Source organism: Leopardus geoffroyi, chromosome C3 (assembly GCF_018350155.1).
Source record: "Leopardus geoffroyi isolate Oge1 chromosome C3, O.geoffroyi_Oge1_pat1.0, whole genome shotgun sequence".
Taxonomy (NCBI): Eukaryota; Metazoa; Chordata; class Mammalia; order Carnivora; family Felidae; genus Leopardus; species Leopardus geoffroyi.
The window spans coordinates 68,578,398-68,596,535 of NC_059338.1; the positions used below are offsets into that span (position 1 = coordinate 68,578,398).

At 48.2% G+C, this 18,138-nt stretch overlaps 1 protein-coding gene across 8 annotated transcripts in view; it reads left to right on the forward strand.

Annotated features, from left to right (window-relative positions):
• The window catches only part of NVL (nuclear VCP like), a 91,738-nt gene that overhangs the window by 24,408 nt on the left and 49,192 nt on the right, over positions 1-18,138 (forward strand). For 6 of the 8 annotated variants that reach the window (XM_045453306.1, XM_045453310.1, XM_045453303.1 and 3 more), the window contains 4 exons: positions 6,208-6,511; positions 7,747-7,965; positions 8,719-8,823; positions 12,989-13,051. In XM_045453306.1, the coding sequence (XP_045309262.1) occupies positions 6,208-6,511; positions 7,747-7,965; positions 8,719-8,823; positions 12,989-13,051 (691 nt within the window). The remainder of the gene's footprint in view (positions 1-6,207; positions 6,512-7,746; positions 7,966-8,718; positions 8,824-12,988; positions 13,052-18,138) is intronic. The other 2 variants (XM_045453305.1, XM_045453308.1) reach the window with 1 other exon arrangement.

Here is an 18,138-nt window from a genome sequence, read left to right on the forward strand (position 1 = left end):
CTGACTGTCTCTTCCTGATGGGACTCAGCGTAGGCATTTTGGGCAAAATACTGTCTGGGTGGTGAGGTGTCCTCAGCGTCCTCTCAGGAGGCTCCAAGTGTTCCTTTGTGTCATTATTGGTCCTGTTAAGTCCGGTCACTCGGTTGAGAAGTTTGTCAAGAGTTTTCTCCTCTAAAGGTACCTTTTTCTTTTATTCTTTTTTTTTTTTTTTAATTTTTTTTTTCAACGTTTATTTATTTTTTGGGGGACAGAGAGAGACAGAGCATGAATGGGGGAGGGGCAGAGAGAGAGGGAGACACAGAATCGGAAACAGGCTCCAGGCTCTGAGCCATCAGCCCAGAGCCCGACGCGGGGTTCGAACTCACGGACCGCGAGATCGTGACCTGGCTGAAGTCGGACGCTTAACCGACTGCGCCACCCAGGCGCCCCTCTTTTATTCTTAACGTAATCCAGATATGTCTGGCACCAAAGGGTATTTATGGCTGCCTGTTGTCAGTTTGTCCAAATTCCATGTGAGACTCCGCCTGATGTCTGTTGGTGTTCACATCGGTGTTTCATGTAGGCTGGGTGGCCTGGCTCAGTCACGGTGGCCAGCGCAGGGATTGTGTCTCAGAACGAAGGGGATGTTAGGTGTTCGCTGTGTTTAAGGCCAGGTGGGTAGAGTGGGGTCAAAGCCTGAAAGATGATAGCTCTTGAATATAATCATGAGTGAGAATTTTTTAAGTGAGTATGTTTTTAAAAAATTTTTATTCTGGTAAAAATAAACACATAAAATTTACCATGCTAACCGTTTTTAACAGTATGGTTTAGGAATGTTAATTTTTATTTACTTTGGAACAAATTTCTAGTACTTTTTCATTTTGCAATTTAATCCTGCAAAATTAACACTTGGCACAGCGGTTGGCATTTCAGTCACTTCTGAGTGATCAGAAGAACGATGAGTATAAAAAGAAACGGGGTCGTAGGGAGGATATATCGGGCAAAGCAGACCTGGTCTGGGGGTTTCTTAAAGGATTCTCTGAGGAAGCTGAGACTTTAAGAATAACAGCAATTAACTGATAACGTGATGCTGAGAGTGTCCCTGGTAGGAGTAGCATGTGCAGAGAGGCCCTGAGGTGACTGAGCTCAGTGAGTCCAGGAACCTAGAAGAACACTATGTCTGTAGAAGAGATAAAGCGTGGAAAGGCTGGCAAGGGATGCAGAAGGCAGTTCACATACAGTTGGTAGATTTTGGACCTCTTTGTGAGTGGTGGGAAGGAATTAAAGCAATTAATGTAAGCAAGACAGTGATGGAAACAGCCTTTTTATTTGGAAAGAGATCATTGTAGCTGCAGCATGAAGAATGAAGGCAAAAAGAGCAAGAATAGGTTCTGGTGAACCCGCGATGGGGCTGTTAGGACGTCTGGACGAGATGGCGATGGGCTTAAGGAGATGGGCAATAGGTGGAGATAAGCGGAGCGGTGCCTGGTGGGAGCACACAGGTGGAGCACATCTGGAGTGATCAGTCGTTTAGCCAGTAGACCCAGTGGGTTGCATTTCTTGGCAGAAGGTACACGTGGAAGGTGGGAGCTCTGATTGAGCAGGAAGGAATAGTCCCACTTCTATCTGTTTTTGTTTTTTGAGAGAGAGAGGGTGCAAATGAGCGAGGGGCCAGGAGAGAGGGAATCTCACAAGGGGCAGAGAGAGAGAGAAGCAGGGCTCACCCAGGGCAGGGCCTGTGCTCACGAACCGTGAGATCATGACCTGAGCCGAAGTCCAAAGCTTAACCGACTGAGCCACCTGGGCGCCCCTCGGGTATTCTGATTTGAGCCTCTGTGCTGCTGGTTTTCTCTGAGGGGACCTGGGAGGGACGGAGGAAGTAGCGGCGGGTGCCCCACGTCCCTCTGCCTTTTCCCCCAGATTCCTAACTCATCCTAGCTTTTGTTTGGTTGCCTGTAACAAAGTAATAATAGTAACGTGCCTTGTTTTGTCTTTACGATGGGAACAGTACCCCCGCTTTAAAAGGCTTCTCGTAAGGATTGCATCAATACACCCAGCACAGCTTCTGACTCGTAGAAATGTTGAGGTTGCTCTTGGTGTTTTCCTGGACTTCGAAAGTATCTTGTTACGGAACGTTCCAGCGTACACAAAAGCAGTCTGATACGATTCTTCTAGTTTCTGTTACTGCAGAACAAGCCACTGCAAAATTTAGTGGCTTTCAGCAACAGTCATTTTATTGTCTCTCACAAGCCCTGTGGGTAGAGAATTTAGAAAGGCCTCAGCTGGTCGGTTCTGTGCCCAGCCCGGCTCCCGTGTGGTTGTAGAGGTGGCAGCTGGAGCTCGGAGCAGCCAGGCTGTGCGCGTCTGCACACCTGCCTGTCTCGCCTGGCTCAGCTGCGTCTCCGCGTGCCTGTCCCCCTCCTCCCCTCTCCGTGTGGCTCCCTTCACGGGACAGTTTGGGCTTCTCAGAGCTGGGCGGTCTCATAGCGTCTGTCCCGCTGCTCTGTGCTGTTGACCAGCCGCTGAGGTCAGCCCAGACTCCAGAAGAGGAGAGCCGAGAACATACAGACATGCCTTTCAAACCCTCACGATGGTGAAGCCTGGGTCTTATGACCCAGCCACAAACAATCCTCACCGTTTCAGTCCTGTTCTGTCTGTCCCCCATGCTTTTTCCTGGAGTGTCTAAAGCAAAATTCGGGCACCATATTGTTTCCACAATAATACTTCAGAATCTAACGGGTGAAGACTTTTTATTTAACCTACGTGCTCACTAATAATTCTTTGATACATGCGATGTCCGAACCACATCCATAAGTTTGCGGTATAAAACCATTACGGATTTTCAGTATAACCACATGTAGCGTGTTCCTGTCTCATCTGCACAGGGATTGTTCGCTGCCAGCCCAAGTCACATGTTAGGATCACACGTCCTTTCTTTCCCTTTGTAACTTTTCTGGAATCCACGATTGCCACGTTTTTGTCATTTACTAACCTTCTTGCAACTTTTTTCACATTCGGTGTTTCCTCCAAGTGCCTGTGCGCGGGTGTGGGTCTGTCCCTTACCTTATGTGACGGTGAGAGGCAGTAGGAAATAGCGGATGTGAAGTCGGAACAGCAGTGTCTGGTGTGAATTCTGTTGTCTCCTGTTGCTGCTGCCCTCCAATGGGAGTGCTCGTCTGAGGTTCTGTTCTAACAGCACGGCTGATAGGACATCTGCAATGTAAGCTGTTTTGGTGAAGCCTGGCCCCCCTGTAAAGCAGATGACCAGCTGACTTTTTACTTAGAAACCTCCAAGGGTCAATTTCTGAAGATGCGTTTTGTTGAGTCGATTCAGATCTTTCAGGAGAAGGTGTTGAGACCGTACCATGGGCTGTGGGTCTAGCTGCCGGTCTTCCAACACAGGCAGGCTGGAAGGATGCTGAGGAACTGTACGCCCTGTTTTCCTGGTGGAGCGCGTGCCCAGATCTTCCCTGTTCTGCCGGCAGGCGGCGTGGGGAGGATGTGGGGTCTTAGCACGTCTCACGCACGACTCCCAGCACTTGGGTTTTGGGCTCTGCTGTGGCCCCAGTTTCCATGGTCCAGCACTTTGAGGCCTCCCGTTCCTGGTCTTTGGAGTTCGCCAGACAGATACACTTCCTTCTCGTTAGCGCACCTCTCTGAAAAAGGTTGATTCTGGCTTTGTGTCCTCTCCTGGACATTTACTATTCTCTACTTCCGTTCTTGATAAACGTGGTTGGAGAGTACAGGCAGTCAGATATCTCTTGGCCTGTGCTGGTATGGATAAATGATTGACTAAACGGGTGAGAAGAGGCAAGTCTCTGGTGCAGAAGAATTCCAAATAATATGTGTGTGGACGCACCGCCCTGAAGGAGGTGGACTCCCACTGCCTACCCCTAAAATGCGAGCTGGGCACGTCGACTTATTTGCAGAGTGCGGTACGGAAAAGGGTGAAGGATTACAACCCCACGGTGGAAACCCTTCCAGACACGGCATAAGGCCTGGTGGTCAGTGTTCGCATCCCGGTGGTGAGGGGGCCGACAGTGTGTACCCTTGATGGGACCAGTGGGGACCATGCTTCACCTCTGTCGTCTTCTTCCCCCAAATACATTGACTTAGTCTAATCACCATAAAAATAACAGACTAGTCCCCCATTGAGGGGTAATCTACGAAGTTCTGGGTCACTAATTCTCAAAACTGTCCTAATAGGAGAGGGGTATTGTGGTACATAGAACTCCCTGTACTGTCTTTGCAATAATTCTGTAAATCTAAAACTTCCAAAATAAAAGGTGTATTTTTTAAAGAATTTGTTAAAACTCATCCTATTTATAGCCAAATATAGCATTAATCTGGATCATTTATTCTGGGAACCCTTAACAGAATCTTTTTAAGGATTTACCGACCTTAGAGCATCAGCTAGAGCTGACACAGAGCCCCGTGTTGAGAAGCCTTTCTCTTCTTTGCTAGGAAGATGTGTAAACCTCAGCACCCCCCAAACACCTGTTCTTTCAGTATCTGAGCAGCATAAGTACCTCTCCCTGTGTAATGTTTTTTTAACATTTATTTATTTTTGAGACAGAGACAGAGCATGAGCAGGGGAGGGGCAGAAAGAGAGGGAGACACAGAATCCGAAGCAGGCTCCAGGCTCTGAGCTGTCAGCACAGAGCCCAACGTGGGGCTCAAACCCACAGACCATGAGATCATGACCTGAGCGGAAGTCGGACGCTCAACTGACCGAGCCACCCAGGCGCCCCTACCTCTCTGTATAGAACAGCACTCAAGCCTGTAGCCTAAGCCCAGTGCTGACAGCTGGTTAAAGTCCTTGTAAGAATACAGGCGGATCATGGGGCGCCTGGGTAGCTCAGTCAGTAAGCGTCTGACTTCAGCTCAGGTCATGATCTCGCGGTCTGTGGGTTCGAGCCCCACATCGGGCTCTGTGCTGACAGTTCAGAGCCTGGAGCCTGCTTCAGATTCTGTCTCCCTGTCTCTCTGCTCCTCCCTCACTCACGCTCTCTCTCTCTCTCTCTCTCTCAAAAATAAACATTGAAAAAAGTTAAAAAAAAAAATAATAAAGGCAGATCCTTGTATTGCAAGTTCCCTGCAGTTCCCTCCCAGAACGGGAGCAGGGGTGGGGGTGTCCAGGCAGCCTCCTAGTTACGTTCACTGTGGAGTTTGTGCCTCTTGGTGTTTTTTTTTTTCCGGCAGAGGAAATGTTGCTGAAACATCTACCATCTTGAAACTGGAGCTCTCTTACTGGTTATTTTCTCCTCCTCTGGAGTTCCCAGAGTACGATGAATGGAAGTGTCCACACTTTTTCAGAAATACAAGTTGTAACTGGGAAACGGGTGACACTTACTTTGTGTGAGCTATTTTTCATAACATTGGAAGTTGCTTAGTATCCTTGTACAATGCAGTGAATAAGGTCTGAGTCTTCAGGAAATGGTTCTGTCATGGAGCCTTTTGTGGGTTGCTGGTGTGTAAAGTACCTGAGTAATTTTTCATTGGTCGGTAATGTTCACCTGCTTCCCTCTGGTTCACTGACATGATCTCAGATGACTTTTCTATAACTCACTGTCCATTGGCTTGACACTTGAAAATACTCCTCTCTGCTACAAATTTGAAAATTGCAAAACGTATTTCCTTTTCTGAGTTAATTTGGAATATCACAGTGTGTGAATGGTAATAATAATGAACACTTGGGTCCTCGCCGTAGGTCGGCCACTGTTCTGAAGGCCTTGTGTGTGTGTGTGTTCACCCTGTGCAGAGCGCTCGTATAGCTCGCGCGTGAGGAAACTGAGGCGCGCAAGGACAGTCACTGTGTGGTAGAGCTGGCTTCAGAGCCTCCGCCCTAACCATTGTTCCCACTTTCACACTTTCTTCACTGGGTCTTACACAGATTGTTAAGGGACTCCTTCATAATAATGACCTGGAGGCCCACGGGTCACTGGCCCGTGCCACATTGTGGTTCAGGCGAGTGGACTTCTGCATACGCACGATCCCGTGAAGTTGGAGAAGTAACCGTCCTAATATAAAATTGGATGTAAGGGGTAGTATCACTACAGCTTTTTGTGCTGGATGGAATTCATGGTTTACTCGGAGTCTGGTGGCTTTTATTTCCAGCAGGTGTCCATTTCATCTTTTCTAAAAGCAGAATTGACCTCAGATGTGTTCGGTGACTTGTTTTTTTCTGGTGGGTAAGGAGGCTGAAGTTCTTCCCTGTCTTTCCTACAGAATACTTCGAACTTTGTGCAGAAAACTAAGACTTCCGGAAACTTTTCATTTCCACCACTTGGCGCACCTCACTCCAGGCTTTGTTGGCGCTGACCTGATGGCGCTCTGCCGAGAGGCAGCCATGTGTGCGGTCAGTAGGGTCCTGATGAAGCTGCCCGAGCTGCGGGCCGACCCTGAGATGGAAGCTTTGCTCTCCAGAGGAGGCCGGGGAGACGGGATCGGAACGAAGCCCGCTTCCGAAGCACAGGAGCTTTCCCCGCAGGTGCCGAACCTGTCCTTCGTGTCGGCCGCCCAGCAAGCGTCGGTATGGTTGAGGTTTATGATTTATGTTTTATTGGCATTTTATCCACAGAATAATTATCAGTTACACCCAGAATGTCTGTAGCTTGAAAAGTACAAGTTGTTTTACTTTTTTAGCTGATCCCGAATAAATTCCTTTTACGGTATTATGAGGCTCCGGACCAGGGGTTGGCAAGCTGTGGCCTCCCCGCCGCCTGCCTATCTTGTAAACTGAAGTCATAGCCGCACTCCTGTATTTACATGTGGCCTCCCTGCTGCCACACTTCATAGCGGTGCCCCCACAGGGGTCCCTGGCGTGAGACTGTGCGGCCCACAGGCCTGCGGTGCACACCCTCCAGACCTGGCCAGAGAGAGCTGGTCGGCTGCTGTAGGAGCGCCGGGCACTCAGTTGTATTTCCTGGTCACCTTCTGGTCAGGTGCGCCAGGACGATCCTCTGGCGCCCTGTGTCCGTGAGCCGGCGCCGCGCGGCTCTGGAGCACAGTGCGTGAGTGTGTCCAAGGTCAACGCTGCAGCTGTGAGCTCTAGGAGTTCATGCTTTGTGCGCGGGCTTCATACGGCCCTGTCATCGAAGGAACGAAGTGTAAGCGACCATGGCCTGCCCGGGCCACACAGCTGTTTCCCAGAGCAGGTCCCGGTCCGTGGTTGTCAGATGTCTTTTTCCTCCTCACTCACTTGGAGCCAAGTCCATCTGTTAAAAAGAATAGAAAGCATTTTCCTGATATGAGACACACAGAAGTTAGGACTTGACAGACTGACTCCAGGTTACTTTTCTCCCACGTTTATAGTCTCCTCAAAACAAGGAGTCTGTTTGCCTCCGAAGCTCAAGGCTCCACGTAGTGCCCTTTGAGGAACCTTGTTTTGAATTCTGCCACCAGAGTAACTTTGTTTGAATTTCATCAAGATTCAGCTGCTTCGTGATTATTTGTAAATGAAAATTGGAAGAAATAGACAGTTGTAGAAATGACTGTTACCAGCTGCCCATGTTTGCCACAGCTGGCCCTTGTTAGCACATGGATGTCCTTGTCCTGCATTGGGTTCTAGTCGGTGGACCTTTCCTCGGCCAAATCATCCACACAGAGTAAAAGAAATGGCTTCTCTCAGTGGAGAAAATTATTAAAATCCACAGTAGTTTATTATAGCTTAAAGAAATATTGCAGTAATAATTTTTAAAAGCACAAAAATAAGTTTTCCAACAAATATGCCGTTTTTCACTTTTCCCTTCGATCGCTCCCTTTAAGGATGAATTGCAAAGGCTGCTGGTGTTGCTGCGAAACCAGGACCCCCTCTCAGAGGAGCGGCTGCAAGGGCTGCGCATTGAACTGAATGACTTCATTGTTGCTCTGTCCTCCGTCCAGCCCTCGGCCAAAAGGGAGGGCTTTGTCACTGTCCCCAATGTGACTTGGGCAGACATCGGTGCCCTGGAAGATGTCAGAGAGGAGCTCACCATGGCCATCCTGGTAGGTGTGTCCGCCGTGGAACGGCGCTGGCCCGTGTGACAGGTGCAGGTGGGCTGGACTGTACGTTTTCTCTCGTGTTCTGCTGTACTATCGTCAGCCTCCAGCAACCTGTTTTGTTCTTTCGAAGTCTGTTTTAGGCTCATTCTATGGTTGTGCTTGAATTCTGTGGCAGTGAATTAAAAAAAAAAAAAAAGTTAGGTTTCAACCAAGAGCCGACCATTTGAGAAATATTCTCTCAACTCGCTCCCACTCCTGTGGGTCAGAGAAGTTTCATAAAAGTCTGGATCGATTTTCGTTCACTCTTACTTTTCCACTTTACTGATCTTTAATGAGGAACGATGTACATAGAGGTGTGTAGCTGCTGGGAGAGGAGCAGGTACAGGGGCTGGGCGTGCCTGGCTCCTGACCACGGACAGCACGGCCTCTCCTGCATCTCTAGGACACCTTCTGAAAGCTTCATAGCCTGGAAGTTTAGGTAGTTTTTTTAAAAACCTTGATTTTAAGATGCTGAAGGTATTGTGTCTTTATGTTTGAAGTGCTTTCAGAACTTACGTTTAGGTGTGATTTCCTCATGAGCAGGGACTTGATTTATCACCACGTACCCCGTGCTTGGCGCGGAGGTAAGCGCCCTGCCAGCACTGTTCTTACCTCTGGACCCCATGGTCACGGTGGCAGCTTGCATCTGGAGAGAACGTGGACGCGCAGCGTGAATGGACATTCGTAATGGATCACCTTTGGCGTTGTTTTTTACAGGCACCGGTACGTAACCCCGATCAGTTCAGAGCCCTCGGATTGGTGACCCCAGCTGGAGTCCTCCTGGCGGGCCCGCCCGGCTGCGGGAAAACGCTGCTGGCCAAGGTGCGCTGAGTGCAGCTGCGGGTTTTCTCCCCTGCTGTCTCGTCGGGTCCTGGGAATTTAGCCTACGTGTTAGAGTGGGCTAGTTTTACATAATTTCTCTCACAAGGTCATTTTAGTAAGACTGACAGTTTTCAGGAATGTGTCCCGCTTTTATTTTAATTACAGAAGGTACATCATTGGACATTTGTGAAATGAAAATTTTTTTAATTTTTATTTAATGTTTATTTATGAGAGAGAGAGAGAGGGAGAGCAAACAGGGGAGGGGCAGAGAGGGAGGGAGACACAGAATCCCAAGCAGGATCCAGGCTCTGAGCTGTCGGCACAGAGCCCGACTCGGGGCTCAAACCCACAAACCGCGAGATCATGACCTGAGCCGAAGTCAGACGCTTAACCGACTGAACCACCCAGACACCCCCGTGAAAGAAAAAGTTTTTACATGAGCCATGGCTCCATCAATTTTAAGATGGCAAGTATCGTATTCCCTGGAACTGTGGCTTTTTAACGAGTACTATCGCATAGTTGTAGTAGCTGACCTTGTTTCCTGCTTTGCGGTAGTTATTTATAACCTAAGTATTTTCTTCGCTGTTCCCTACAATTGTTATTTTAAACAATTGTTTTTTCGGGTCACCTGGGTGGCTCAGTTGGTTGAGTGTCTGATTCTTGGGTTTAGTTCAGGTCATGATCTCACAGGTTTGTGAGATCGAGCCCCACATCAGGCTCTGCACTGTCAATGCAGAGCCTGCTTGGGATTCTGTCTCTCCCTGTCTCTGCTTCTCCCCTTCCTGGGTTGTCTCTCAAAATACATAAACTTTAAAAGAAAGAAAGTGAAAGCCAATAAGTATAGTTTTTAAAGCCCACTGGTAATTTTTAAAATGCCACTTAAGTGTAAGAAACCATTTTTGCCTCCCAGGCCGTCAAAGGTTAAAAGCAACGTTAATGGCTGTCACTCCTTCAGTGTGTGCAAGATAGACACTCAGGCGACAGGGTAGAATCCGCACAGACGGTCTAGAAGGCACTTTGGTAAGGAAGCAGATGTGATCTGGTAATGGGTCATTTTGATCAAGTGGAACAGGTCGAAAGCTTTAAAAACATTCCTTTTATTGAAAAATTACTTAGAAGTGCGTTCTAATAAAATGACTGGTTGAGGTACAAAAATTTAAGTACAGGACTATTCAATGTAGTGTTGTTTCAGTGGGGGTCATTTCCGTAAAGTATAGAATACCTTTACGATAGAATTCTACACAGACATTGAAAATACAGACGTGTGCATATATTGATATGGGAAGATGTTTAATATTGCTGTGTGAGAAAAGCACTTTTAAAAAGCTCGTATTTGTCAGAATTCATGTAAAAGTTATGGTACACGTTATCTTGACATCCGCGTCACGGAAGAACATCGAGAAGGGCTGACAACAAAATGAAGCAGTGGCTCGTAGTAGGTGGAGGGGAGAGGATTGTAAATAATGTGTCTCCCTTTTGCTTCAACAATTTTCTAAAAGTTTGTTTTGAGAGAGAGCGTGAATGGGGGAGGGGCAGAAAGAGAGGAGGAGAGAGAGAATCCCAAGCAGGCTCCATGCCACCAATGCTGAGCCTGTCATGGGGCTCGATCCCACGAATTGTGAGATCACGACCTGAGCCGAAATCAAGAGTCAGCGCTCAACCGACTGAGCCCCCCAGGCGCCCCGTGTTAGCTGTCGTTTTTAATGTCTGTATGATGTTCCACCTATAACTTACTTAGCCTTTGTCAACTTTTTAAATTATTTGAATTACTCTTAAATTAGGAAATTAAAAGTAAGGACTTTTTAGGAAGTACTACAGCAGGCAAATAATTTGTGAGTGCTCCGTAAATAATCAGATACCCACAGTGCCATTTGCTCACGTACGTATTCATGTGCACGTGTGTAATACATACATGAAGTTTTCCTAACTTATTTGTACTGATATTACTGAGTTTCCTTGCTTAACGCTTCCAGTAGTCTTGCGAGGCATTGCTGTGAGGGGGGTGGGAACACCGGCAGAGGTAGTTCTCTGTTTTCTTGACAGCAGTTTGGGAAGAATGTAGCCCGAAAGAAGGTCCTGCACTTGAACATGTCAGTTCACCAGGTGGACGCAGTTCCCTGGCCCGGGTGCCTTGTATCGTTTGTTTTTTAATGAGTTACATTTGCCTTTGAGTAGCCCTGCTCCTGGCAGAAAGGAGACGGGTTATTTGAAATCCATGGATATTGTTAGATCCCAGAGCAGATTATCCTCCTGTCCCTGCTCCTGCCTCCCCTCACTGTCGGCAATTTGGCACCTGTTTGTGCAGTCAGCTTTCTGGCACCTTGCTCGTCCGGAGCAGGGAGTCTTACCCGGGACTCCACCGGTGGGCCTCAAGCCCACTGGATGCGGGCGGTGTTTTTTCCAGGGAGAGGGCTCACCACTTTCTTCAGATGCTCCAAGAGGTTCATGCCCGGAAGAATAGAATAGTAGAAATAGTAGAAAATGCCCTCGAATGGCAGAAGCGAGATGTTACCTTGGGAAAGTTGTGGATCCGCGTGCTGGACAGAACCTGGTTAGAAGATGAGGGTTTGGGCTGGTCTTCCTGCCTGGGTTCACTCACCATCGCAGTGAGTTTCCTAAGCGCGAGGACATAGGACGTCCGTGAGCAGCAGAAAGTGCAGGTGTGTGATTCCCGGAGCCAGCACGCTGTGGGTTGATGACTAATAAACGTCATCTGTCACCTGGGACGCTGGTGCGGACGCAGGCAGCTGCTGACGCCGCAGGTGAGGCTCATGGTGACGTCCGGGAAGAAAACGTACGGTAGGGTCACCGTGTCCCACTTAGGAGATGGGGAAGATCTCCGGCAATTTCAGGAAATGCCGGCGGTCACGGTGGGTTAAATCTCACTTACGTGGCACGTGGAAGCCTGGAAGCTGATGCGGAGGAGTCAGACTTGAGTGGATGTGCCCTGACTCTCCGTCATGCGCGGTGTTGGGTGGCCGGGAGGAGGAAGCTGAGCGGTGTGGGCAGCCCACGCACGCCCCTCTGCCAGCGGTGGCCGCGGTGCTTGGCGCCAGCCGCGTAGCAGCCTTGACCGCCTGTTTGGCCCTGAAGCGGGGAGGGACCCCGAGAAAGCCAGTGGCCGGACTGAGGGGACCTGTCGTGTCCCAAACTACAGGCTGGTGAGCTGTGGTAAATATTTCAAGTTGTACTCAGGGATAAAGGCGAATCCTCGGGAGACGATGTGATTGGTGTTCTTACAAGGGGACTCTGGTGAGTGGTAGAGGAGAGCGAGAGTGGAAGGGGACCGGTGAGGGTCGTCTCGTCCAGTCTCGGTTTGGTTTCTTTGCACATCCAGGTGGTCTGCGTGAGGCGTGGGTGGCCGAGGAGCAGAAAGCGTGGGACGCGGACATTTTGGCCTCAGGCTGACGGGACTTGGAGACAGATCGGATGATGTGACAAGGGTCAAGGGGGCCACCAGGGTCTGGGGCTAAAAGCTGTCGGAGTTGGGGACGTGGGGTGTGGAGGGAGCTGGGACAGATCCAGGCGTCCTGCTTTGGAAATGACGGATTTGAGACATCAGGTCCGGAAGGAGATGCCGAGCTTCCTGTCGGGTGTGGCTCTGGAGCTCCGAGGCCAGGCTCCAGGGAGAGAAGGGACTCTGTTCCCTGATCCTTGGTGACTTATTCACATTTCTTCTCGGCACTCAGGTGACCTCTCTCGGGTTCTTTTACACGTACGACCGTGTTGGCTTTGAGCCGTGCAGTTTAATCGTTACTAAAAGTAATCTGTGAGCGCTGACCCGTGGCCAAGACTAATACTGAGGTTTTTGAATTTTGGTTTATGAGTGAACGATTGCTTTCATTGGGCAAGGCACGCTTTGCTGCACAGACTGGGATTTCCCTGGAACTGCAAGCCGGGCTACAGACGTGTGTGTGTAAGCGTGTTTGTGTGAGCAACACCTTCACCCAGATGGTCCACATCACCCTGTCTGGTTTCTCGTCTGAGTGATTCTTAGAAAGTTGTAGATGTTTCTTTGATTTTTCTTTTAACCCATTTCTCCTTTTCCTTTTCATCTCCTTCCTCTGATGGGAGAAACAGTATAAACTCCAAAAGGCCTGTGTTGTCACAAATTACTGTTTACTGTAAATTTTTCTGATTTGTATCTTGGTTTTTTTCTCACTAGGCGGTTGCAAATGAGTCCGGACTGAACTTTATATCTGTCAAGGGCCCCGAATTGCTAAATATGGTAAGTTGTGGCGTGAGCCTTGGTCGTAGATGAGAAGTAACGGCTGCTCCAGTTACGAGCAGAGCGTCCCTGCGTCCTGGAAACACAGGACGTTTTGGTGAAGTCTCCAGCACAGGAGTGAAGACATTGCTTTGCTCTGTTGTACAAAGTGTGTTAAGTGCTCTCTTAACTAAGTCTCTTCAGCTCTGAGCCTCCATTTTCCCTCCTGCAAAATGGAAATAATCAAACAGTTGATATTTTAGGGGCTCCTGGATGGCTCATTCTGTCAAGCATCTGACTTCGGCTCAGGTTATGATCTCACGGTTTGTGGGTTTGAGCCCCGAGTCAGGCTCTGTGCTGACAGTGTGGAGCCTGCTTCTCTCTCTGCCCTGCCTGCCCGGCCCCCAACCCCCCAAATAAACTTTTTTTAAAAGTGGGCATTTTGTTTTACTTTTAAAAATTTTTTAAAGATCATTTATTTATTTTGAGAGAGAGCACAGGGAGGGGCAGAGAGAGAATCCTGACAGGATTCTCACTATCACAGTGTGGGCCTTGAACTCATGAACCACAAGATCATGACCTGAGCCAAAATTGAGTCGGTTGCTTAACTGACTCAGCCACCCAGGTGACGTTTTAAAGTGTGTACTCCGAAAAATAAAATAAATAAATAAATAAAGCGTATACTCTGTGCCGTGTATTCATCAAGCACTCTATACAGCCGACCCTTGAACAACGCGGGCTTGAGCTGCGCAGGCCCACCTATGTACGGAGACTTCTCAGTAAGTACAGTCCTGTAAGTGTATTTTCCTTATGATTTTCCTACTGATGTTTTCTTTTCTTTAGCTGACCTGATGGTAAGAATTCACAGTTTGATACATAGAACACACAGCCGACAAAAGTCAGTTGACTTCATGTCGTAAGGCTTCCCAAGGTCAACAGCAGGCTATCACAAGTTGAGTTTTAGGGGAGTAAAAAGTTACACGTGGATCTTCAACAACAGGGTGGGTGGTCAGCCCCCAACCCCTGTCTTGTTCACGGTGACAGTCCTGTGAGATGCGGGTTATTGTTTCCTCTGATTCCTGATTTGCAAACGAGGAAACTCAAGTCTGGAGGTGTCACACACCTTGGCCAAAGTCCAGTGGCCCTGGGGGAGGAGAGCTGAGGTTTGAGCCTGGGCTACATGACTCCCAGCGTGCTTGCCTCATCCTGATGTCTGGTAGCTCACACGACTTGTCTCAAAAAGTACGAGTACTCTGGGGGAGATGCTACAATACTATACAGTAACTCCTCTCTGCGTTCAGTTTATATGGTATCTCAGATTTTAGAGATTTTGAATATTGTATTATCCCTTCGTCCTTATGAGAAGTAAAAACACCGTTCCGTTCTGTAATGCGTTCAGACAAAGAAGTAAAAGTGGTATCGTTTGGGGGCTCCTGGCTGATTCAGTCAGTGGAAAATGTGACTCATCTCAAGGTTGTGAGTTCGAGCCCCACGTTGAGTGCGGAACATACTTAAAAAAAAAAAAAGTATTGTTTGTTTCAAAAGGCTTTTTAAATGTATCCCCCTTACCAGTTTGTATATGTTCCTATTGTATGTGTTACTTTCCTCCTAAAATAAGGATTTGTACTTAAGCATTTCCTGCGGGCTTTCTACGTACGTCTTTACTTTCCTTGTGCTTCTTTTGCCTTCCTGGCAGAGGAGGTGTTAGAAAGGAGCCTTGAAGGGAGAGGATTGTTGCGGGTGGAAGCCGGGAAGGACAGTTCTGCCTGACAGTGAGGGGCCCTCATCCCCAGCCAGAACTGGGTGTTGTCTCTGGAATACCAGAGCCGACAGAGGCCGTAAGCAAGGGCACAACCTTGCTTCACATTCTGAGGATCTGTTCCAGGCACGTGAGAAATTAGGAAGAGTAACGTATCTGTCACCCAGCGAAGCCCCTGCAGATCTTCCCGAACCACGTCCCCTGTTCTCTCTCCCACAGAATTTACCGTAATCCTGAATTTGGTCTTTGTTCTGTGTACTTTCTGCTTTTACTACATATATATATTTATCCCTAAACGACATGTAGTATTACTGTCCGTGTTTCAAAAATGTTTAATGAGGCAGTTGGAAATTTGAACACTCACTGGATACTCGATGTTAAGACAGTAATTTTTAAGGGACCGGTGAAGCAGGTGATGGGGGCGGGAGCACACTTACCTGGAGGAGCACAGACTAACTTGTGGAAGTATGTGGTCACAAGACCTCGAGCAGTCTGGACACCAGCAGGGTGTCTGAGGACCGACTCAGTTCAGCTCAGTTCTGATGCTACCAGGACACGACATCCGATTCCACAGGCTGAGGACTCGGTCCTACAGGAGTGTCCCCCACCCCCTATGGCAGACACCAGTCACAGGTCCCAGGCTGTCACCTGTGCTTCTGACACACCGACTACAGATTAGAGGTTCCAACCAACTCCTCCTCAGTTTTGATTAATTTGCCGGCCAGCTGGCAGAACTCTGAGAAACACTTGTGTTTACCAGGTTGTTGAAGGACATGATAAAGAAGAAGAATCAAGAGCAAAATGAAGAGGTACATAGGACACAGTCCCAACTTGGAGTCTCATGGGCCTTGGGGCCTGCCTTCATGGTTCCCCAGGTCTGGAAGGACCAAAAACTGCCCTTGAGTTTCTGTGGAGCCATGATTGGCTGAGTCATTGACCTTTATCTATTCAGTCTCCGGCCCCCTCCCCTGCCTGGAGGTGTGTGTGGGGGGGGGGGGGGGGGGACACTGAAAGTTCCACCCTGTAACCATCGGGTTGGCCCTCCTGGCAGCCAGCCCCGCCCTCGAGTGGAGTCCATATTAACAAGACCTCCACTCGCTTTTGTGGCTCTGACAGTTTTCAGAAACTTTTGGGGAAAACCAGATATGTCTGAGAAGTACATTTAGTCATCTGAGTGATCAAATGTATATTTCTTGTAAATCATTAGATCGCAGTAATACTTACCTCTGTTGATGTGTTTACCTCTAGCTCATCAGTTTTCCGTGCGGCATTCCGCTGAATGAACAGAACCACACTTCTAAAACAATCCGTTTCTTTCTTGATGTTCAGATCGAACATTACATACATACATTCTTACTTTCATCAGTGAGCTATTTCCCTCGAGGGTATGTTCTCCGAAGGAGAATTGCTGTATCTTCTCTCCTGAAAGAAAGTTTTGCCAGCTTTTCCCCAGTTCGGTTGTTGCTGTTACGCCTCCACCAGCAGTGAGGGGGGGTTCCCGCTGTCCCACATCCGCACCATTCCTGCCAATCCGAGGACTGAGCGTTGTTCTCATTGTGTTCTGACTTGTTTCCTAGGGAAAGGTGGGGAGGAGGTCTGTGGCAGAGTCTGGAATGACTGGGAGAGATGAGGTGATCTGATGAGGAAGGTAAACTTCTTGGGCTTAGATAATGAGTTTGCTGTAGGGCGATTCAGAATCAAGGAGTCCAGAGACTTCCAGCAGACACAGGGATGTGAGCCCGGAGTTCAGGAGATTCGGGGTGGCACTGGAAACCCTGGGGACAAACAGTGGGGTCCCTGACCCCAGTAAAACACTGCTGGGGATGGGGAAGGAGGAGACTGGTCTTGTAAGGGTGGAGGACGCCCAAGACTTTCTAAGCCTGAACATCTAGGAGGCTATTTCTTCAACCTTGTCAGTAACCACAGCGTACAAGAAACCGAAAGTAGGGCTTTGGGTTTGGCAATTAGAAGGTCATTGGTGACTTCAGGGAGGGTGTTTTCAATAAGGGTGTTTGCAAAAGCCAGGTTATCACGGTTGAAAACTGAAAGGCAAATAAGAAGTTAGAAATGATAGCTATAGGATCCTTATTTGAAATATTTCATAAAGGCCAAGATAGTGGGATTTTCTTCTGTTTGCTTATTTTTTTTTTTTTTAATTTTTTTTTTCAACGTTTATTTATTTTTGGGACAGAGAGAGACAGAGCATGAACGGGGGAGGGGCAGAGAGAGAGGGAGACACAGAATCGGAAACAGGCTCCAGGCTCTGAGCCATCAGCCCAGAGCCCGACGCGGGGCTCGAACTCACGGACCGCGAGATCGTGACCTGGCTGAAGTCGGACGCTTAACCGACTGCGCCACCCAGGCGCCCCCTGTTTGCTTATTTTTAATCACTGTCACCTTTGTTAAGATTGATTTTTAATCTGTCCTTTTGAAATTGTAGGTTTATCTTCCCCTAAATTAAGTTTCCCTTTGGCCATCTGGTTTGCTCTAGCCACAGTGCATTTGCCAGCTGTGTTGATCGTTCCCGTCGACCCCTGTCTGATACTTGACCTCTCCCAGCTCACTGTTACTTTTTCTTTTAAAACATCTACTATTTTGGTCCAGCATTTCAAATATAATTTTTGCTGACTTGGATTCTTTAGGAAATTGAGCCAGTCTACTGTATTTATATACCACACAAGATGTTATGATCAAGGCCACGACTTCTGCTTCCCAAGGACTATCTAGACCAGCCGGGAGTCTCAGTAGCAGGAGACTCTGTGAGGGCAGAGTGGGGAGAGCAATAGAAAGAAAGTCGGGGACTTTCTCAAATACCAGGAGAAGTGGAGGTAGGTTGGAAGACAGATCAAGCAAGGGAAGCACCTTGAGCAAAAGTACCAAGAAAAGACAGGACAGATGAGAAGACAGAAAACCCTCCCGTCACTGTCGTCCATGGTGTGTGCTTTCCGCCTGCATTACTTTATCACGGCCATGTGGTCACGAGAGCGTAACAAACACCGGCGGTGAGGTCGGCACTGGAAACAGTTTGCAGACTCTGTCCTATTTAGCAGTTTTATTAGGAGAAAAACATGCTTGGTTCACTAGTTTGAAATTTTACGAGAACAGTCTCTTAGGCCTCATGAACAGTGAGACCATATTCTTCCGTGTAGCTCTCTGCATTAACTTGTCCTAATGTTACAGGACGTTATGAATTACTGTGTTTCTTGACTGATCTTACTGTTTTATGTTTTGACTTAGATTTTACGGTATGGTATGTCCAATGAAACCTGTTGAAGGCCTCACTGGCTCACTTCGCCTTCTCTGATGCCAAGTGACAAAGTAGATCTTTCATTAGCAACTTGACCCACAT